Below are 21,910 nucleotides of genomic sequence, written 5' to 3' on the forward strand. Positions count from 1 at the left end.
GAAGGGGAAAACCAGATCTTGGAAACTGTATACTATACAGGTCTCAACTCTCATATTTCAATTAGAAGGGAAAAAAAAAGTGCAGTGCATAGCTTAGTTGTAGGAAATTGCAAATGGGGCCCTACAGCACCCTGGGGCAGGAGTGACAGGACTCCTACTAGACCTTCAGCAGGCCAGAATTTCAATGTTGGAAGGGGCCAGGAAAATCAAGAAGTTCAAAGCTGCAAGTTCAAGGTTAAAACTAAGGTTGCAGGGGGGGAGGAGAGGGGAGGGGCCTGGTGGCTCAAGCCTGTAACCATAGCTACTCAGGAGGCTGAAATCTAAGGACTGTGGTTCAAAGCCAGCTTGAAAGACTTATCTCCAACAAATTACTCAGAAAAAAGCCAGAAGACCAGGCAGGAAGGTCTGAGAAACTCTTACCTCTCTAACTACACACCCACCAAAAAGCAGAAAGTGGAGTTTTGGCCCAAGTGGCAGAGTACTCACTAGCCTTGAGCAAAAATGCTCAGGGGCAGCACCCAGGCACTGAGTTCAAGCCCCAGTAGCGGCCTGGACACAATCTGAGGTTGCCTAACATATTATTAAAGGACACAACTGGCCCTAGCAAAAGGGAGGTTACAGATCTATACTCAAAAACATCTCCCAGTTGATTTTGATACTCAGATTTGGAAATCATACTTGTACAGCAAAGGGATCCAATGGTAATTTTACCAAGTCAAACAGCAAGACCTTGAATACTACTAAACCTCTATGGACACCAATTCATCCCCTAGGAAGTAGATAATAAAATCAACACTGCAGGGATGACATAATAAACAGGAGTTATATAAGGCACCAAACAGTTTCTGGCATGAAGAAAGTTCACCGTATGGCAGGTTTCACCGGAGGGGTCTCTACCATCGACTACTGTTAATTTTTAAACACCAGGACACAGCTACTCGCCAGCCACCATAGCACTTCTAACCTCAAGAAGCTCATCTCGGTAGACTCCTAAGGAGATGAGGACTTTAGTAGACTTTTTCTTCTGTAACAATTTACAACCAAGGCCCCATGCACCTTTCCCATGCGGACTTGGCATCCCACACATACTTGTATCAAGGCTTTTAAGGAAAGCCTTGTTCTTATGAAAGGGAAAAGAAATCTTGTTTTTAAGCACTTCAATTCAAAGAAGAAACTGTTACTTTACCCTCATCTGAAGTGGTGATGAAGACCAACCAGGTTTCCAATCATTTGAACCCCCCCCCCCATCTGACCACGGAATAAATCTCAACAGGGTTCTTCTAACAACACAACCGACCAAAAAATAAACACGAAACCCGGGCGGCCAGGACCCTCGTCCTCGAGTCTTTGTTCTGCGATTCTGTAGCCGGGAAGACCCTAGAAACTGGGACGAGGACGCCGGAGCAGCCGGGGAAAAGCCACGGCCGTCCAGCCTCGGGTCACAGGGCCCCTCGCCCCCCGTTCCGAGCCCCGGCGCGCGGGGTCCGAGGGGCCCCGGCTCCCGGCCCGCTGGCGTCCTCGGCCTGGTCTCCGGGGCCCGGGGTCGTGGGGACCCGGCGAGCGCCGGAGCCGGCCGCCCGGCCGCCCCGCGCTCCCCGGCACCCGGGCCGGCGAGGCTCCGGCGAGGGCGCCGCCCGCGCCACGAGGGAAGATGGCGCCCGCCGAGCAACTGCGCCACCAGCCCTGGCCGCGGGCCAGGCCCAGCGCCATCTTAGCGCCTTCCAGACACCCCGCCGCCGCCTCCCCGGGCCTCGGGGCGACTCGGGGGGCGCGAGCCGCGTCGGGCGAGAGGACTACCGGCCCCCCAAAGTTAAATATTTAAAAAAAAACCCAAGCCGGAGCGTCGTCCCCGGGCCCGCCGCGTCGCCGGCCGGCCGTGCAGGCCGCGGGTCCTCGTCGGGGTCCCGGGCCCAGCGGCCGGGCAGGGCGGGCGCGGTGCCCCGGCGGCGGAGGAGCCGGGGCCGGGGGCCCGGGGAGGGGGGGGCTCGCGGCGGCCGGCAGAGGCGGCGGGCCGGCCGGAGGGAAGGCGGGCCGGGGCGGGAGCCGGCGCCCCGGGCCGCCGCCCTGCCCTCCCCTCCCCGCCGCGGTGTCCATTTTGTGGAGAGGAAGAAGGCGAATGCGATTCCCACCCGGGAGCGCCCGCGACCGCGGAGGGCGCGGGGGGAGCCGGCGCGAGAAGGGGAGGAGATTGGGAAAGCTGATTTTCCTCGCCCGCCCGCCCGCCCGCCGTCACTCCCGGCCCTCCCTGCCCCCGGCTCGCCTCGCCGCCCGGCCTCCCCTCGCCGAGCCCCGGCGGCTCCGGGGGGCGGAAGGCGCCCGCCCGGCTCCCCCGCTCCCCCGGCTCAATCAATGAGTCATTAAAACGCTGCCCTCCCCTCCCGCCCGCCCTCCCGCCGCCCCCACCCCGCCGGCCCCGCGCTCGCCCTCTCCCCGCTCCACCAATTTGCATCCGCGAGGAGGGAAGGGGGGGGTGGGAAGAAAAAAAATAAACCAGGAAAAGAAAGAAGGCGGCGGCGGCGGCGGCGGGGTCCCCACCCCGCCGGGGTCCCCACCCCACCCCGCCGGGCCCCGGCCCCCGGCGGCCCCGCGCCCGCCCGCCCGCGACCCTGAACTTGGGCTTCCCCGGGCCCCGGCGGGCGGGCGGGCGGGCGGGCGGCGCGGGGGGGAAGGCATCAACACCCGATTCTCCGTGTCCATTAAACATCCACCCACCCCACCATCACCCACCCACAAACCCACCCCCCCCCAAAAAAAAAAACACAGCCGTAGCCAATAGCTCTCTGGGCTGAAACCTAATATCCTGGTTTTGGCAACTCGAGGTTTAATTTGCTCCTCTTTTCGGGTTCTGTCTGTCTGGAGATGGATCTCCTGCCGCCCCCCCCCCCCGCCTCTCCCCTCCCCGAAGGAAGGAGGCAGAGGAAGGAGGCTGCCGTGTCTGTGTGTGTGCGTGTGTGCGTGTGTGCCTGTGTGTGTGCGCGCGTGTGTGTGTTTTTCTCCTTGAAATTTTTATCACAAAATTATAATACACTCAAAGGGAAACTCACCGTCATGAAAAAGCAGTGCCTTGTCAACGGGGTTTCTGCGCCATCGCACCAGGGGCGGCGGCGGCGGCGGCGGCGGCGGCGGGCGCGGGGCGCGGGGCGCGGGGCGCGGGCGCGGGCGCTCCCGGCCGAGCGGCGCCGGCCACACGCGCTCCGCTCTCTCTCTCTCTCGCTCACCCCCGCGCCGGGCGGCGGGCGCCCGCTCCCCGCGCCCGCCCGGCCTGCATGCTCCGCGCCCGGGCGCACCGCTCGCCTGCTCGTCTACCTCCAAACTTCGCTTCTCGCCTGGCAGAAAAAGAGAGGAGAAAAAAAAAAAAAAAAAAAAAAGGAGAAGAAGGGGGGGCATTAGGATTTTTTTAATTAGAAATTAAAAAAATATAGATAGATAGATAGATCAACCTCCAAGGTCGTGGATTCCTATTTCCTCTGGGGTCCTTGGTGAGTTTGAAATGGATTCGGATTTAAAACAAACAAACAAACAGGGTCTATTTGGCTCCCCCCCCCCCCTTTTTCAGATCTACAAGATGCATGCTGATTTCTCCCGGCACACACGTGCGCACACACAAACACACCAGCTTTAACTTGAAGGGGGGGGAGTTACAAACATAATATTTGTTTAGAATTATAGTTGGAGCAAACCGCAGTAAAGGCTTTGTTTTGCATATATTTTAAAAGAAATGAAGTCTTCCGCTTTTAACTGTTATTTAACAAATGGATGGTGTAGACAAACTTTGCAAGGTAGCAAACTTTGCTTTGAAATGCCCCTTCCGGTTCCCTAAATGCAGATAAGCCTTATCTGTGAAAAGGGTATGTCAATGTGAAAAGAAAAAAAAACACAACACTATGCTAAATAAAGGTGAGGAGACTCATAAATCACATTCACAACACCCAAACCCCACCTACTAGGGCTTAGGTAGCTTTTATTTGTGGAATTTGCATTAAATAACCACCACCTAAAAGAAAGGAAGAAAAAAGCTACAGAACCTTCCAGCACTCTTAGGCCCAAGTATAATTACCCCCTGCTTTACATGTCCAATTGTTGAGACTTCCCCAGAAACCATCCAGTACCCTAAGCATTTAAAGAAATGTTAATTATCATAGCCCCAAGTGGAGGAGAGGTTCTTTCCAGTCTGGTAGCTACAAATGCCCACAAAATACAGTGGGAGTTTTGTTTGTCTTTTTGTTCAAATAAACATAAAATATGGGTAAGAGGTTAGTTGTACAACAATGTAATTCAGGTGTAAGAAATACAAATGTAAGCCTCCATAATGTTCTAAAATTATGTTATGCTGCAGGTGTAATGTCGATTACTATGAAATCCAGTCCCAGATATCTGGTCCATCCTAAATAAAATAATTCCTAGATCTAGCACTTAAAGTTAAATTAGTCTCTTTTCTATATCCCCTTATAAGGCAGTAAAAATATTTTTTGGTGGAGCTGGAGGTGTAGCTCAGTGTGTAGATGGCCTGTGACTCCCTAGGTTCAATCCCCAGTACCAAAAAATACTTATGAATCATCTTGCTTACTTTAAACTGTATGGCAAAAAAAAAGTCAAGACTGGCATACAATGTTCTCCTATTCAACAGAAGACATATTCTAAAAAAGCAACAACAATAATGTATCTTGTTTTGGTAACTGCTACTCCATCCTTATTTCTAAAGTATGCTTTGTATTTTTTTTTTAAATGGCTTCCAAATCCACTCAGTCATCAGAAGGCTTCCAGTTCAGCCCAGGCCTTCCTACCACAGCCATCTCTGCATAAATTAGCATATTTCTCCACACTGGATGGGTAGACCAACCAGTATTCTAATTGGCTTGGGAAAACTTTTAAACATGGTTTAAAGTGGCTCTGGATTGGCTAGAATTTAATTATAACACCCATTTTGAAGAACTGCATTTCAAAAGAGGCCATGGATTATTCATTGCAATTAAGGCCCACCAAGCAAGTAATACAGCTGTTACACCACATAGCCAGTGAAATATTAATGGATTTCAGAAAGCTATCTTCCCAGGCTGGCCAAAAACCCAAGGAAACCAGAATCCTGACTTTAAAGATGACCTACCGCATACCAATTTTATCACTGCCACTATCACACAACTGTGTGGATAGGTAGACACACAGATAGATAGAGATCTAAATATATATACATGAGTATATAGAAGCTACTTCATACCTTATAACATATACAATTATGATCTACCATTCAAAAATAAATTAATTTTTTAAAAGCAATAACTTAACAAATCTGAACTTATAGAGTCCCAAGACACGGTGATCTTCCTAAAGAATGCCCAAATGAAGAGCTCCCTACCTGGTGCTCTTACTGAGAGCCTACTAAGTGCCACATGGCTTATGCTACCTATTTGTATTACCACAGGAGCCTTCGTTCAACCTCAAGAAAAAGGTTGCATTATTAGCGTTAACTGTGAGAATTCAAGTCTGGTTGATTCCCAAACTCACCCTTAGTCCGGCCTGAAAAGGATCTTGCGAACAAGCAGTCCTTCAGCCTCAAAGTAAACATCAAAGTCCAGCAGTGGGGCATCGCACGGGGAGAGGGGATAGCCTCTGACCAGCTGGTCAAGACGCACTTTGAGAATGCCAGTTATCAAATCTAATTTTAAATCTGAGGGAGGGGTTTGCAAAGCGCTGGGACAGCAGCCATAGGAAGACATGATTCCCAAGACACCTCCGAAACTGTAATCATTTCACAACATGGCAAAAGAAGACCAGCATTTTACATTTTCCCTGAATGATGATAACACTTCATATTAAAAAAAAAAAAGCAGATGCTTTTGTGTGTGGGAAATTTAAAACTTTTAAATAGGGTTTGGGGGCTGGGAATATGGTTTAGTGGTAGAGTGCTTGCCTAGCATGCATGAAGTGCTGGGTTCGATTCTTCATTACCACATTACCATATAGACAGAAAAAGTTGGAAGTGGCGCTGTGGCTCAGGTGGTAGAGTGCTAGCCTTGAGCAAAAGAAGCTCAGGGACAATGCCCAGGCCCTGAGTTCAAGCCCCAGGACTGGCAAAAATAAATAAATAGGGGTTGGGAAGCAGAATATGATTAGGAAACTTACTTAAGAGGAAAGTTCTTAAAATAGCTTCACTGTATGCAAATGATGTTAATTGTAGTTGTATACAACTTATACATAATATTCAATACTGTATATATAGTGTATGTATAATATACATTGTTATTTTATATATACAATACACTCCAATGTATGTGATCAAGAAAGTCATCAAAAAAAGGAGAATGAGAATGTCAGCATAATCAAAATGCTCTAGCATGTGTCTAGCTACAAATAAACAGGCCTAATTAATATCTGTAAGACAAAAATGCAGGGCTGGGAATATGGCCTAGTAGGTAGAATGCGTGCCTCATATACATGAAGCCTTGGGTTCAATTCCTCAGTGGCACTGTGGCTAAAGTGGTAGAGTGCTAGCCTTGAGCAAAAAGAAGCCAGGGACAGTGCTCAGGCCCTGAGTCCAAGCCCCAGGACTGGCAACAACAACAAAAATGCATTTGGGTTGGAGGAGTTAGTTCAATAGTGGAGCATTAGGCTAGCAGGTGTTAGGGTCTAGGACTAGATTAAATTCCTAGCACTGGGGCTGGGAATATGACCAGTGGCAAGCACTTGCCTTGAATACATGAAGCCCTGGGTTCAATTCCCCAGCACCACATACGTAGAAAACGGCCAGAAGTGGCGCTATGGCTCAAGTGGCAGAGTGCTAGCCTTGAGCAAAAAGAAGCCAGGGACAGTGCTCAGGCCCTGAGTCCAAGGACCAGGACTGGCCAAAAAAAAAAAAAAAAAAAAAAAAAAGAATTAAAAAAAATTCCTAGCCCTTCAAATAGTCCTCTTGTTTGGTTGGCCCCTCTCAGGAGAGAACGCAAAGCGATGCTGGACAGCCGAGGCTCACACCTACAATCCTGGCTACTCAGCAGACTGAGATCTGAGAATCGAAGTTCAAAGCCACGCCAAGCAGGAAAGTCCCTGCGACTCTCATCTCCCAATTAACCACCAGAAAACCAGAAGCGGAACTGTGGCACAAGTGTAGAACGCCAGCCTTGAGCAAAAAAGCTAAGCAACGGTGTACAGACCCTGAATCCAAGCCCCGTGACTGACATGAATGAATAAACAAATACATGAGAAAGGGGGAGAGAGAGGCAAGTCCTGGTAATGAGGCCGTCGTATGCGCACTGCACACCACCGCTGTCCACAGCACAGCAGATGCGCCAGTGCATGTTTTGCAGAGTGTTGGTGAAATAACAACCTGAAGACTGCACAGGCCACATCAAAGCATACCTTCACCGCACCTCTAGAGGCACCGAGGATCTGGGGCTTCTGAGTCCTGGCTCTACCATCCATGTGAGGGGCTTCTCATCACACCTTGTCACTCAGCAGGTTTGGGGCAGGTCCTGTCACCCTTCACTGCCTCAACTTCCTCATTCAGTAACACACAGAGACACCTGGGAGCCACCTCGAAGCCTTATTTTAAGAATACAGGAAGTTGTGTGTGTGAGACGCTTAGCAGGGTCCCTGCTACATAATGAGCTGAGCGTGGAGCCGGCAGCCTAGGCGGGCGATCCACCTCACATCCTGTGAGCCCCCTGAGAGTGCTCTCCTCCTCCCCAGGGACAGGAAGCTCCTCCGGGGACACCCATCAATGTCTCCACGCTGGAGAGGCTCTAAGCAGCGCCCTCCCCATGGAGTTAGTCCACAATCGATGCTTTCAGGATACAGAACTGCAAGCAGCCCCGTCTAGAGTAATTCTCCCCAGGCCACAGGGACCCACAGCCTCGTGATCCCATCCACAGCACCCCCCCCCGTTTGTTTTCTCATGGCTACCTCTGAGGTACCACCGAGCCCCAACATGTGCTCTCAGATGCTCCACTCACTCGCTCCTCTTCTCCTTGGGGGCGTCCCAAGCTCTGCTGGGTCCTAGTATACTGGTCATGTAATCTTGGCCTTTTTCGTTCCCTCTGGCCCCCCTTCCTTCCTTCTTGTGCGGACAGTGTGGCTTGAACTCAGGGCCTCAGGCTCTTGCTTGGCTTTTTCACTCAGGGCTGGCATTGTACCACGGAGCCACTTTAGGCTCTTTGCTGGTTAATGGGAGAGAACATTCTCATGGACTTTTCTGCCTGGGCTGGCTTCAAACCTTGGTCCTCACTGCAGTCTCTTGAGAAGCTGGGATGGCAGGTGTGAACCATGGGTGCGCAGCTTGTGCTACTTTTTTTTTTTTTTTGGCCAGTCCTGGGGCTTGAACTCGGGGCCTGGGCACTGTCCCTGGCTTCTTTTTAGTCAAGGCTAGCACTCTGCCACTTGAGCCACAGCGCCACTTCTGGTTTTTTCTGTATATGTGGTGCTGAGGAATCGAACCCAGGGCTTCATGCCTGCTAGGCAAGCACTCTCCCGTTAAGCCACATTCCCAGCCTTTGTCCTACTTTTTAACTTTCTCTTACCTCAGTTTCTGTAACTGTAAAATGGAGATGGCATAGTAATATACAAAACCTTGCTGTTAGTGCTGGCATACGGCAGATATTAAAAACCTAGTTGTGTTACTGTTGTAATATTGTTATTAAAAGTAATGTGGGGTCTGGGAATGTGGCTTAACTGTAGCGTGCTTGCTGAGCATGCATGAAGCCCTGGGTTCGATTCCTCAGCACCACATACACAAAAAAAGCCGGAAGTGGCGCTGTGGCTCAAATAGTAGAGTGCTAGCCTTGAGCAAAAAGAAGCCAGGGACAGTGCTCAGGCCCGGAGTTCAAGCCCCACGACTGGGAGAAAAAAGAAAGTAATATGGAGCTAGTACCAGTGGGGCATGCCTGTAACCCAGACCTGAGAATTGCAATTCGAAGCCAGCCTGGGCAAGGAAAAAAGCAGTGAGACTCTTTATCTCTAATTAAACTTCCAAAGCCCAGAGTAGAGCTGTGGCTCAAGTGACACAGTGGTAGCCTTGAACAAAAATGCTCAGAGACCGTGCCCAAACCCTGAGTTCAAGCCCCAGGACAGCCGGACAGACAGACACACACACACACACGATGTAGAGAGCTTGAACTCTGGGCTCACTCACCAGCATCCTTCCCCGAAAAAAAAGCAATTGTTTTCAAAGCACTGATAAATAATGTACTGGATTACAAATGTTTCAATATCATGCCTACATTATTATTCTGTTTGACATCTGACTATAAATGCCTTAACTCATCATTGTAAGACTAAGGCTATTCTAGTCTTGACATATTTCAAGCTGGCTATTTTCCTTGACAGATTTTTTTTTTTTTTAATCTCAACTCCTACAAGCTTCCACTACATGGATAAGGAGGTAATACAACACAGCGGAGCCATTAAAAAAAACCTTCCAACTCCCACTGGCTTCCTGTCTTACACACCCAGCCAGTCTCGCAGGGAGGAGAGGGGGAGGGGGAGTGGCAGGCAGGTGAGGGGGGGGGCCAGGGTGGCCGGGCTGCTTTGTCTCCAGCTCCTGGGTCCCAGTTACCTTACCTCCTTAGCCAGGGCACTCCTTCCGCAGAGGGAGCAGAATGGGGTCGGTCACATCAGTAGACCTCATAAGAAAGTCCACCTCTGAAGGGCACCGGTGCCTCACGCCTGTAATCCTACCCAGGAGGCTGAGATCTGAAGATCTAGGTTCAAAGCCAGCCTGGGCAGGAAAGTCGATGAGAGTCTTATCTCCAATTAACCCCCAGAAAACCAGAATTAGAGCTTGTGGCTCCAAGTGGTAGAGTGTTAGCCTTGGGGGGGGGGGGGGGAAAGAAAAAAGAAAAAAGCTCAGGGACAGGGTCCAGGCCCAACAAAAATAAAAATAAAAAAGAAAGTCCATCACCTATAGGTGCTGGTGGCTCTGAGGATCACAGTTCAAAGCCAGCCCATGTAGGCAACACTTGTGAGATTCTTATCTCCAGTTAACAAACAAAAAGCCAGAAGTGGAGTTGTGACACAAGTAAAAGAGTGCCAGACCTGAATAAAAAAGCTACGGGACAGTGCCCTCGCCTTGAATACAAACAAACACACACACACTCTCTCTCTCTATCTCAAAAACAGGATACCCATGAAAAGGGCTTGCTTAATAAATGTGGGTGTCCTTTCTGTAAACAAAACAATTAAGAGCTAATATCTGAAGAAGGAACCACTCTAAGTGATGACTTATATATGCAAGACAAAGGCAAGGAAATACCAAGGTATTAAGCAGGCTCCAAGATACATTCACTGCACTGAAAAATAAAAAAAATCCAGAGACGGTGGGACACTCTATGTAACTGCCATGAGTACTCTGATCATTAGAAAGCCACGTTCTTTTTCTGTGTGCCAGTAGTAAGGCTTGAACTCAAGAGCCTCATGCTTTTTCCCTCACAGCTGGGGCTCTATCATTTGAGCCAAGCCTCCAGTTCTTCAGCCCTGTTTTCTGCTGATTAACAGAGATGGAGTCTTGTGGACTTTTCTGGTCAGACTGTTTCTGAAGTGCGATCCCGTGGATTCTAGCCTGAGTAGCCAGAATTATTATCACGAGGTACTGATCCCCAGAAAAAGCCACATTCTTATTCGAATGGGGGAAAAAACCCAACCAGGAGGCCCACATGAAATGCCTCTGTAGATGATCAATACTTTGTCTGCTAGATGTTCACATCCCTATTTGCAGTTCCTAGGCATCAAACATTGCAAAGGTACAAACACTCTTATATTTCAAAATGTTAATATGCATCCCCCACTCTGATTCATATCAAGCACCTACTGGTTAGGTGGATTTATCAGTCAGTCCCTTGTGAGTTAAACTACCTGAGTCAGGTCCAAGACAGTCAAGCTTGTTCAGAGAGTAACAGAGCAAAAGACAGGGGTGTTGTAGAGGAATCCTTCACATAAGCCTAGTGAAAGACTGATGAGTTTTCCTGTCTATCCGCAGGAAGGTCCCAAAACTCAAGTTATGATCTCTGATTTGCTCTTTTTCTCTAGTCTCTATATTTGTAACACATACCTTTACCCTCAACCACCGGCCCCACTGGGTATTTCAGGATTGGCTACTATTCCTCAATGTTTTCTCTGCCTCAAATCATAGAACCTACCTCAAAAATTCTCCCTAGATGCCAGTCCCTTTCTCTACCTACCTGCGGTTCCCTCCACGCTTGCTCAGCCTCCCATCAATCTTCTACCTAAGCAACTACAGAAATCCCCTCTCTAAATCCCAAAGCATGATGCTCTCATTAGGACCTCCCAGCATGGGAAACTTAGTAAAAACCCAGATGTCCACCTCACGCCTGTCACCCTAGCTAGTCAGGAGGCTGAGATCGGAGGATTGTGGTCTGAAGCCAGCCCAGGCAGGAAAGTCTATGAGACTCTTATCTCCAGTTAAACACCAAAAAAGCAAGAAGTGGTTCAAGTGGTAGAGTGCTAGCCTTGAGTCTAAGCCACAATAGCCACATACACAAATACAGATTCCCTGGCTAGAATGGAGGTCAGTGGCAGAGCATGAGGTTGCAAATAAAGCAAGGAAATAAGCTGGGCCCTAGTGGCTCACGCCTGTAATCCTAGCTACTCAGGAGGCTGAGATCTGAGGATGGAGGTTCAAAGCCAGCCTGGACCAGAAAGTCCATGACACTCTTATCTCCAATTAACTACCAGAAAACTGGAAGTGGTGACGTGGCTCAAAGTGGTAGTGTGCTAGCCTTGAACAATAGAGCTCAGGGACAGCGTCCAGGCCCCAAGTTCAAGCCTCATGACCGACCGACAAACACACACACACAGGTACTGGGCTTAATTAAGCTCAGGGCCTTGAGTTTTCCCTTGGCTTTAACTATTCAAGGCTGATCCTCTGCCACTTAAGCTATACTTCCACTTCCAGTTTGGCACTGTTTAATTGGAGATAACTATTGTATAGACTTTCCTACTTGGGCTAGACTCTAACAGTGATTTCAGCCTCCTGTGTACTTAGGATTACAAGTGTGAACCAATGGCTCCTGGTTTCTCCCCATCTCTTGCACTCTATAGTAAGGGATCTATCTGTTCATGTCTGTGTATACCTTGCCCCCCTCCCCGAGGTCTGCGTACACCGCTGCCAAGTCAGCGCATCTTCTGGCTGTTTGCACAGCTGTTGACAAATGCAGAAGTGAGACTATCAAAGAAGGAATACTTTCATTGCTTTGGCTCATGTTCATGGCATAATCTATTGGCAAATCCCCAGGGCTAGGCCTGGCAATTATTTCAACCCTGAAGTTAGCATCAATTTGAAAAAGTCACTGTAGTGCAGTAGTTTCACCAAGGCACAAATTCTTCCATCCCTTCAAAATAAGAACTATAGACAGGTAAAACCAACCAGAAAATATTTCATCAGGGTGCTAACTTGCCAAACAGAGCAAATGTGGCCATGTCTCTCCCTTACTCAGAAGCAACTATTACTTTTTATTTTTTTTTAACTCACACACACCCTGCTTCCTTACCACTTCAGAAAGGGCCACCTCCACCTCGTTCTCACTGGGCAGGGGAACACAGAAGCTTCTACTCCAGAGCCTAAAGTTTCACTTCTCACTAGGCAGGAAAAGAGCCCAGCGCCGGAGGCTCACACCCATAATCCTAGCTACTCAGGAGGCTGAGAGCTGAGGATCACGGTTCTAAGCTGGCTGGGGCAGAAAAGCCAGTGAGACTCTGTCTAATTAAGTCAGAAGTGAAGCTGTGGCTTAAGTGGTAGAATGCCAGCCTTGTGCAAAATAGCCAGGTAAGAGCATGAGGTACACTAAGTTCAAGTCCCTGTACTGGAACCAAAAGAAAAAGGAAGAAAAAGTCAAGGAAGCCAGAGGGACCAACATGAAGAACAGCAATGAACCCAGGCTCAGTGGGGGTGGTGACCCTTTCTGGGGATGTGGGTCTCTAGACCCAGATGTCTTAGGTAGGGGACTTTGATCAGGTAGGTGATGAGGGGCTTTATGGGCCACTACCGCCACAGAGCTGGTCACAATACGATTTTGGGGTTTTGTTGTATTTTCTTATAGTACTTAGTTTGGAATTCAGGGCGTCAGTCACGCTAGGCAGCCTGTGTACTACATATACCCAGCTATATTCCTCCCTTCTCCTCCTGTGTGTGTGTGTGTGAAAATCTACTTCCTCTGAAGCCTGGTCCCGTCTCTGAGATTGAAAGATCTTCCTCCCTCCTCTCATTTTCTTTTTTAAAGAAACAAAGATGGGATCTTACTATATCTGTCTATCTAGCCATCCATCCCAAGCTGGCCTTGAACTCAAGACCCTCCTTCCTGCCTCAGCCTCTCCGTGCTGGGATTCCAGGCTTGTAAATGACTCCCTCTCCTTCTCAACAGTCCTTATTTCACTGGCTCCGCTTCAAGTGAGCCTTTTCCTATAACCGGAACATGCCAGCCAACGTTCACCCAGAGCTGCCCAGGGGAGCAGGTCCCCGGTGGCCAAGGCCCAGGCTGCCAGGAGTCGCAGCTCACACACAGGAAACCACCTTTATTTTCCTAGAGTCTGCTGTAGATGCAGACCATCTAATTCTCTGGGCCTTCACTGTACTTTCAAGGCAGTAATCCTTTGATTATTAATGCACTTGAGTTTTAAAAAGTTGTGTTCTAGCCAGCTCGTTTAGTGGCTGGGTAAAGTTCGTGCCCATTATAAATTCACAGATTGGCCTGAGAATACAAATCATTCTAGAATAACCTCCATTTCATTTTCACCGCCCTGGGTCGACAGCCCTGTCATTTACCCAATGAACCATAGCAATCATCTCTCAAGGGCTCTGCCCCCACTCCAATCAATTCTCTCCACCTTCTTGTCCTGAACACAAATCAGATGCCTCCTTCCAGCTCAAAACCTGATGAGCCGGGAGTCAGGGGCTCACGCCTGTAATCTTGGCTACTCAGGAGGCTGAGATCTGAGGGTTTCAGTTTGAAGCCAGCCTGAGGCTCTAAACTCCCAGTTCTGGCATGTACGTACGTACGTACGTACACACACACACACACACACACACACACACACACACACACACACACACACACACACGATAGATTCCCAGGGCCTCTAGGATACCTGCAGACCCCAGCCCCTCCGGGCCACGCCGGCTCTTGCCTTGGGCATTCTGCCAAGTTGACCACATGCCACCCACGCCTGCCCAGCTCCGCTCCTACTCCTCACACACCGGCACCCTTGCTCTGTCCTCTCCCCTGCCTGCTCCTCTCCCTCCTTCATTCCCCTCGCTGGACTCCCACTGATCCTCCTTCCTCCCTGATAACACAATGCCTGCTGCCTGTGCTCACGAACCACTGAGCCATGTCTCCACGACTCTCCCTGCGTTTTGAGCCTCTCAGAGACAAGGCCCATACTGTATCTGTACGCTTCTGCTCCCACTTCCTCCACAGGGCTAACTACAGCATCTTGCACCAACACGTTAAGTGAGCATTTACTAGCTCTAACTTATCTGGAGGCACCTGCTACAGTGGAGCAGCCAACAGCAGGAGCTGCTGCGGCCTCGGTCCAGCCAGCAGGGATGGCACTAAGGAATGGCCCCTGAAGGCCGGAAGGCGAGCACAACAGCTCCTGCCTGTAATCACAGCTACTCAGGAGGCAGAGGTGGGAGGATCTATGATCTGATGCTGTCCCAGCACAGAAATGTGATCTGAAAAGCAAGAGGGAATGGGGGAGGCTCCAATGGTAGAATGCTTGCATAGCTGGTGTAAAGCCTGGAGGTCAAACCCCAGGACCACCCCCAGGAAATAACAAATGTTCCTTGGATCTTGGGGGTGAAATGCTCCCCTCACCGCAGGCAGCAGGAGGCTCACGGAGATGTCCACAGGGGGCAAGCAATGAGTCTCTTCTACAAAACTTAGCCAGCCTTGAGGGAAAAAGGTGTGTGAGTTGAAGGGCCCTGAGTTCAAGCCCTACTACCAGCACAAAACAGAAAGCACATGGCAGAGCTGCGCGGCCCGGGAGACAGAGCCAGCGGCCCAGCGGAGGCTGGGGAAGCGGCTCCAGCCTTCCAGAAAGGATGCTTTCGCCCCTCTTTGCATCCCACTCAAGCTTCCCTTTCACTTGCACACTCGTCCTCTCCAGACAGAGCTGAAGTTTTGGTTACTTTAAAGGAGTTAAGCTCTTAAGACAAACAGAAAAAAAAAAAATCCCAGCCTGCCAGGATACAATGCAGACGCAGGGCGAGGTGGCCTCACGCGCTAGCTCGCCGGTCCACGTCCTTCCACAGGCCGCCCGGCCCACGAGTGTGGCCCGCAACCAACTCCCAAACCCTGCTCCCCAGAGACCTCACGGCGGTGCCAGAGCTAAGCGTGCCTCTGCCACGCGGGAGCACGTCCCCACCACTCCTCCCTCCCCCCACAGCAGTGCTCCCTTCTCCCAGCTGCTTCCCGTGCCTATTCTGGGGCTTGAACTCAGGGCCGCATGCTCTTGCTTCACGTTTTCACTCAAGGCTGGCATTTTATCACTTGAGCCACCCGCCTATCCCTTTTTGTCAGCAAACTTTCATCACTGCTACAAAACCAAAGGAGGGAAAAGCCTTGGCCACGCCATTTGACAAGACGATGGGCAGGCACAGCTGGTGGAGAGCCTGATGTCCTTACGACGACACAAAGAAAGTCCCATCCCTTTATCCACTGTGTCAACACCTATACACCCCAATACCTCCCTCACAGAACTGCTTTGCAGGCTGATCTTCAACGCGAGGGCTCAAACCCAAAAGTCTGCCCAAGCTCAACACACTGGGCTGAGAATGTGGCTTAGCGGTAGAGTGCTGGCCTAGCAAGCCCAGGGTTCAATTCCTCAGCACCACATAAACTGAAAAAGACAGAAATGGCGCTGTGGTTCAAGTGGTAGAGTGCTAGCCTTGAGCAAAAGAAGCTCAGGGACAGTGCTCAGGCCCCAAGTTCAAGCCCCAAGACGGATTAAAAAAAAAAAAAAAAGAATATGGGTATCAGCAAGTACCTGAGCTAGAGCTCCAGAATTTGTTGTTTAGTTTTGTGATGCTAGGAACAGAACCATGGACCTTATGCAAGCCAGGCAAGTGCTCTATCACTGAGCTACACACTAGACCACACCAAACGTGTGTGTGTGTGTGTGTGTGTGTGTGTGTGTGTGTGTGTGTGTCCTGGGCCTGAACTCATGGCCTAAGCCCTGACCCTGAGCTTTCTGCACTCAAGGCTAGCCCTCTACCACTTGAGCCACAGCATCACTTCCGGTTTTCTGGTGGTTCCTTGGAGATCAGAGTCTCTCAGACTTTCCTGCCCTGCTGGCTTCAAAGGAGGCGTTGCCATTCATCTTTCAGCAGTGAGTGCGTGCACATGTGCGGAGGGCAGGCCTGGATGGCTCTATCACTTATCAAGACGGTGGCCAACCCTGAACTGACTGCTGGCCAGCCTGGCCCCAGCACAGTGAAAGGCGCGCGCGGCCTGCTGTGACAGACTCCAAACGCTCCTGAAAAGTAGCACTTTTGCACCTGGCTCTCTTCTCCCTGTCAGCACCCCTTACCTGTTCCCTTAACATCTGCTTATCAAGCACTCCCTGCCGGGCACCCTGCCAGGCCGCCTCAGGCCGCCACAGTGGTAAAGACAAGACACGTGTGGTTCCCACCCCCCTGAAGGGGGATGAAGCTGGACAAAGAATCACACAACATGTGAAACTGTAACAAGGGGCCACTCGCAACTGTTATCAAAGAAGGAGGTACAGGGTGTCTACTGTGTGTTGGGGAAGATTTCAGAGGCTGCTAGAAAGCAGACGACGGAGGAAGGAGGAGGACCTCATGAGGGAGAAGTCCAGCAGGCATGGAGTAGCGTCCTCTAGACGCAAGGCTGGTAGATTCTGTGAGAGGCAGCTGGAGGGGTGCCATGGACAAGGCTGACTGCCAGGCTGAGGAAGGAGGGTGGGGTGGGGATGAAGGAGGAGCACAAACAACTCCTGGGAGAAGTTTGGAACAGAAAAGTGCAGGAGGGTGGACCAGTTGCGCAATGGATAACGCGTCTGACTACCGATCAGAAAAGTGCAGGGACTGGAGAATGGGAGGAGTTGGACACCAGTGGCTCACGCGTGTAATCCTAGAGGCTCAGAAGGCTGAAATGTGAGGATCGTAATTCAAAACCAACCTAGAGAGACAAGTCCAAGAGACTCCTATCTCCAATTAACCAGTGGAGATGTGATTCAAGCGGCAAAGCACCAGCCAGGGATGAAAAAGCAAGGGCCTAAGTTCAAGTAGTCCCAGGACTGAAGCACACACATACAATAATAATAATGAACATTCAGAGCACCTGTCAATTATTTCATCTCTCAAGATGTCTATTGGAGAAGAGCACTCTTCAACAAGCCCTTTGCGGGTGGCGGCGGCGGAACTCAGCCTGCCCTCAATCACCAGCTTCCTGTGCAATGGATGCTCTGGGTCTCTCTCCCTCCACCACAGCTTGCATTCACCTTTCATGAGCTGGGAGCACAGGCTGCAACCTCAGCCCTCAAATATCAGAAAGAGGGCGTCCTCAGCCTTCCCACCGCGGAGAACGCAGCCAAGTAGCTCTCTACTCAACTCTCATCCACCTACATTGCCTGGAGCTCTGCCGGTGCCTGCAAACGCTCCACTCCAGTGTTTCCAGACAGCCTCTCCCCCAACCTCTGGCCCAGCCATCCAGTCTTCTTAAAACTGGGTGACCCGTTAATCTTTGCTTCTTTTCACTTAAAAGTTTAAACTAGGGGTTGGGAATATGGCCTAGTGGCAAGAGTGCTTGCCTTGGGTACATGAAGCCCTGGGTTCGATTCCCCAGCACCACAAATATATAGAAAACGGCCAGAAATGGCGCTGTGGCTCAAGTTGGCCAAGTGCTAGCCTTGAGCAAAAAGAAGCCAGGGACAGTGCTCAGGCCCTGAGTCCAAGGCCCAGGACTGGCAAAAAAGAAAAAAAAAAAAAGTTTAAACTAGTGCTAGGTGTAGGTAGCTCATGCCTATGATCCTAGCTACTAAGAAAGCTGCGATGTGAGGATCCTGGTTCTAAACCAGCCCAAGCAGAACAGTCCACAAGATTTTTTAATGCCCAGTTAACCAGCAAAATACCAGAAGTGGAGGTGTGGCTCAAGTGGGGTGCCAGTTTAGAGATGAAAAAGCCAAGCGAGAATGCTAGGCTCTGAGTTCCCAGAATCAGCATACAAAAAGGGGGGGGGGCAAGACGCCAACTATCAAACTAGAATCTTACGGTCTACAGACCTATGCAAAAATCTGTTGATGAGCAGAAATGAGCCAGTCGGATGAAGAAACCTCTTCTGAACCTTTCAGGTTTTTATCAAAAGGTTTGGATTAAGTCCATCCAGCCTGTCATCTGGGGCTCAGCCTTGTAATCCTACCCAGGAGGCTGAGAGATGAGGATCAGCCAACTCCAAGGGACTCTCAGCTCCACTTAACCAGCAAAGAGGCGGCCAGTGGGGCCGGGGCTCGCCGGAGCGCAAGGCTCTGAGTTCAAGTCCCAGTCCCAGAACAACAACCACAACAACACGGCGTCCGCCTCTCCTCCGACGGCCATTGCATTCCGCCCGGCGGCCCGGCCGAGGTCGCCGGCTGCTATTTCTCTCACCAGATACAGATTATGACTTTTGCGAAATCAAGCCGCTTCATGGAAGAACGGCAGACACGAAGCCTCGCCTACCTCGACAGCGCGGCTTCCGGGCGCGGCTCCCCCGGGTCCCCGCCACCCCTCCCCCCCCCCGCCCCCGGGCGGGCCCGGCCGCCCCGCGGAGGACGGCCCTCTCCCACCGGGAGCTTGTGTTGAGGGTGATTACTATTATTACTGTTATTATCGCGTTAACGGTGAGGAGAGGAGGCGAGCCCCGGTTCGCTCCCATTTCCTGCAGGCGCCCCGGCTCCCCGCACCTCCTCCCGCATCCGGACGCGGGCCCGCCGGGGGCCACGTCCGTCCCGGGCGCTTCGCCGACCGTGGAGGGGTGGGGATGGACAAGGTGACCCCGGGGGCTGCCGGGCGGGCGCGGGTCACGGGGGTTCCCCCCCCCCTCGCGGGGGCGGGCGCGGGCGGCGTGGCCGGGCGGCGTCGCAGGCCTCCCCGGGCGGCCGCCGCCTTGGGCCGCTGCCAGCGGCGGACTGCGCGGCGGCCGCGGCCGGTTCGCAGCGCGGGCCTGGCTCGGCGGAGCCCGCGCACTTCCGGCGCAGACCCCTCCCACCGCCGCCCACGCCGCGCGCGCCGGCTCCCCCGCGCCCCGAGACCCGCGGCCCCGCCGAGGGACGCGCAGCCGGGGGGCCGGGGTCTCGGCCCCGCGAGGCCGGCGGCGCAGGGCGTGGACGGGGCGGGCAGGCGGCTCCCCCTCCCCGCCCCCCCCTCCGACTGCAGCAATTCCCCCCCCCCACAATATCTATATATTATCGTGATTTTAGGCTCCCCGGGCGCCCCGAAGGCTGCTGCGGTGCGGCGGCCGGCCTCTCCCCCGCGGAGCCCCCCGCCCGCGCCCGCCTCGCCAGCGGCCCGCGGGGGCCCGGGAGCCCCAGGCCGCGCCGCACTGCCGCGGAAGGGGGAGGGCGGGCGGGAAGGACGGGGGTGGGAGGGCGGCGAGAATGGATTGGGGGAAGGGGTGATGGGAAGGAAAAGGAAAAAAAAAAAAAACCCGAGGCATGCAAGCGGCTCCCCAGCCAGCTGTTCCAGCCGCCGCTTCCCTGGCGCGGGCCGGGAGGTGCCATTTCCCCCCCCCCCCATCTTTCTCACCACTACCTGTCCCCCCACCGGCCACACGCACACATTCCTCCCAACCTCCCCGCGGCGGATCTGCGGCCTGGAGGGGCGTAGTAAGGGGGAGCTGGGGGGGAGGGGGAGGCCTGCGAGTTTCTAACCTTGTTCTTATAAACAAACCCACATGTGCAGCTGCCGCTGCTGCAACTCACCCCACAATCCCGGATATAAGTCCTGCCCCTTTAAGAGGGAAAAAAAAAAAAAAAAAGCTTCCCCCGCCCGCCTCCCACCCCACCCATCCACAAGGACCTTTGTCTCCCCACCCCCGCTTGTCAGTCAGCCCCGCCTCCGCGACCACGCCCCTCGGGCGCGCCGCAGCCAATCGGCAGAGGGAGCCGGCCCGGCGGCCTTACGTCATCGGGGCTGGCCAATCGCAGCGCACGTTGGTGGGAGGCCGAGCGGAGGGCGCGCCCGGAGGAAGAGAGAGTGAGAGAGGGAGAGGCCGGTGGGCTGGAGCTCGAGCCCAAGATGGAGGCGGCGGGCTGCTCGGCTGCCGCCTTGGGCAACGGCGACCCGGCGGCGCCGCGGGAGCGCGGCATGCTGCCCGAGCGGCTTCAGAGGCGCGAGCAGGAGCGGCAGCTGGAGGCGGAGAGGCGGAAGCAGAGTCGGCAGGACCTAGAGGTGGAAGAGGAGAAGAGCAGCTTCTTGGCCGCCGCCTTAGCCCGCGAGCGGGAGGCGGTGGAGGCGCTTCTGCGGGGCGAGGACGCGGCCGGGCGGCTGGAGGAAGCGGCCGAGCGGCTGCAGGGCCTACGGAAGCTCCTCAACGACTCGGTGCGCTTCCTGTCCAACTACAACCTGCGGCAGGGCCAGGAGGCGCTGGCCCAGCTGCAGGCCGCCCTGGCCCAGCGGCGCCAGGAGCTGCAGCCCGGGAAGCGGTTCGCGTTCAGGGCCCGGCGGAACCAGGCCGCTGGGGCCGCGGGGGTGGATGCGGCCCCGGCTGCGGAGGCCCCGGCGTCCGCGAGCGCCCGGGTTCCCAAGGATGAGAACGAGGCGACCCCCGAAACCGGCTGGGCTTGTGGTTTCTCCGACCTGGCGGGCCAGATCTTGGAGAAGAGGGCCGCCGAGCTGCACCAGCAGGACGTCCTGTTGAGCGGACTGACGGACTGCACGGTCAGGCTGTGGGGCAACCCCAACACCTTGCGACTGGCCCAGGCCCGCGGGTGCCGGGTGCTGTGCGGGCCCGTGTCCACTTCCGTGTTCCTGGAGAACTGCACGGACTGCGTGCTGGCCGTGGCCTGCCAACAGCTCCGAGTGCACACGACCGCGAACACTCGCATCTTCCTGCAGGTCACCAGCAAGGCCATCGTGGAGGACTGCAGCCGGATCCAGTTCGCCCCGTATACCTGGAGCTACCCCGGGATCGAGCAGGACTTCCAGAGCTCCGGTTTAGATCGCAGCAGAAATAACTGGAACGACGTTGCTGATTTTAACTGGCTGGTCCGGGGTGTGGCCTCCCCGAATTGGAGTATTCTTCCCGAAGAGGAGTGGAAGATCCCGTGTGACTAGCGCCCCTGATCTCTACTCTTCGCAAATACACCTCTCCTCGGAATGGCTGCTGCTAACAGTTTACATATTGTTGATAGATTGTGTACACTTAACAAGGCTTTCAGGCTCGAGATTGCAAGAGGCCCCTGATTTGTGATTTCCGATTAAACTCATGCTAATTCTAACACTTGGTGAGCTCATTATGGTAATCTGAAGCAATAAAGGAAAAGAGTGGTTTTGTGGATTTGGAATGGTTTGTGGCCCTCAGACATGTTAGCCTAGCTATTCAGACGGCTGACATTTGAAGGATCGCAGTTCCAGGCTAGTATACACAGTTTGCTAGATTCCATCTGCAGAATATTCAGCAAACTGCAGGGCTACAAGGTGTGGCTCAAGTGGTAGAGTGCTAGCTTGGGCTAGTAGGAGACCCTGAGTTCAAACCTCAGGACTGGGGCTGGGAATATGGCCTAATGGCAAGAGTGCTTGCCTAGCATGCATGAAGCCTTGGGTTCAATTCCCCAGCACCACATAAACAAAAAGCCGGAAGTGGTGCTGGGCTCAAGTGGTGGAGTGCTAGCCTTGAGCAAAAAGAAGCCAGGGACAGAGTCCAGGCCCTGAGTTCAAGCCCCAGGACTATTGGTAGTGTTTATGTTTTTGAAC

General features: G+C 52.8%; 2 protein-coding genes across 3 annotated transcripts in view; one reads left to right on the forward strand and one right to left on the reverse strand.

Moving 5' to 3' along the window:
• Bicral (BICRA like chromatin remodeling complex associated protein) overlaps window positions 1-19,958 on the reverse strand; it is a 70,849-nt gene extending 50,891 nt beyond the window's left edge. The window contains exons 1-2 of one of the 2 annotated variants that reach the window (XM_048347758.1): window positions 19,918-19,958; window positions 3,045-3,326 (exon numbers count right to left, since the gene is read on the reverse strand). The gene's annotated coding sequence lies outside the window, so the exon portion shown is untranslated. Of the gene's footprint in view, window positions 1-1,186; window positions 1,460-3,044; window positions 3,327-19,917 lie in introns of those variants that run through there. The other variant, XM_048347759.1, reaches the window with a different exon arrangement.
• Window positions 19,959-20,178: 220 nt separating this feature from the next.
• On the forward strand, window positions 20,179-21,435 carry Tbcc (tubulin folding cofactor C). The gene has a single exon (XM_048347760.1). It carries the CDS (start codon window positions 20,234-20,236, stop codon window positions 21,269-21,271), a length of 1,038 nt encoding a protein of 345 aa, XP_048203717.1. The 5' UTR covers window positions 20,179-20,233; the 3' UTR covers window positions 21,272-21,435.
• Window positions 21,436-21,910: the final 475 nt, after the last annotated feature.

The sequence above is a fragment of the Perognathus longimembris genome, chromosome 6, assembly GCF_023159225.1.
Source record: "Perognathus longimembris pacificus isolate PPM17 chromosome 6, ASM2315922v1, whole genome shotgun sequence".
Lineage (NCBI taxonomy): Eukaryota > Metazoa > Chordata > Mammalia > Rodentia > Heteromyidae > Perognathus > Perognathus longimembris.

What these genes read in the sequence shown, in the direction of transcription:
- Tbcc (XM_048347760.1), top strand. Translation starts at nt 20,234, where the DNA reads ATGGAGGCGGCGGGCTGCTCGGCTGCCGCCTTGGGCAACGGCGACCCG.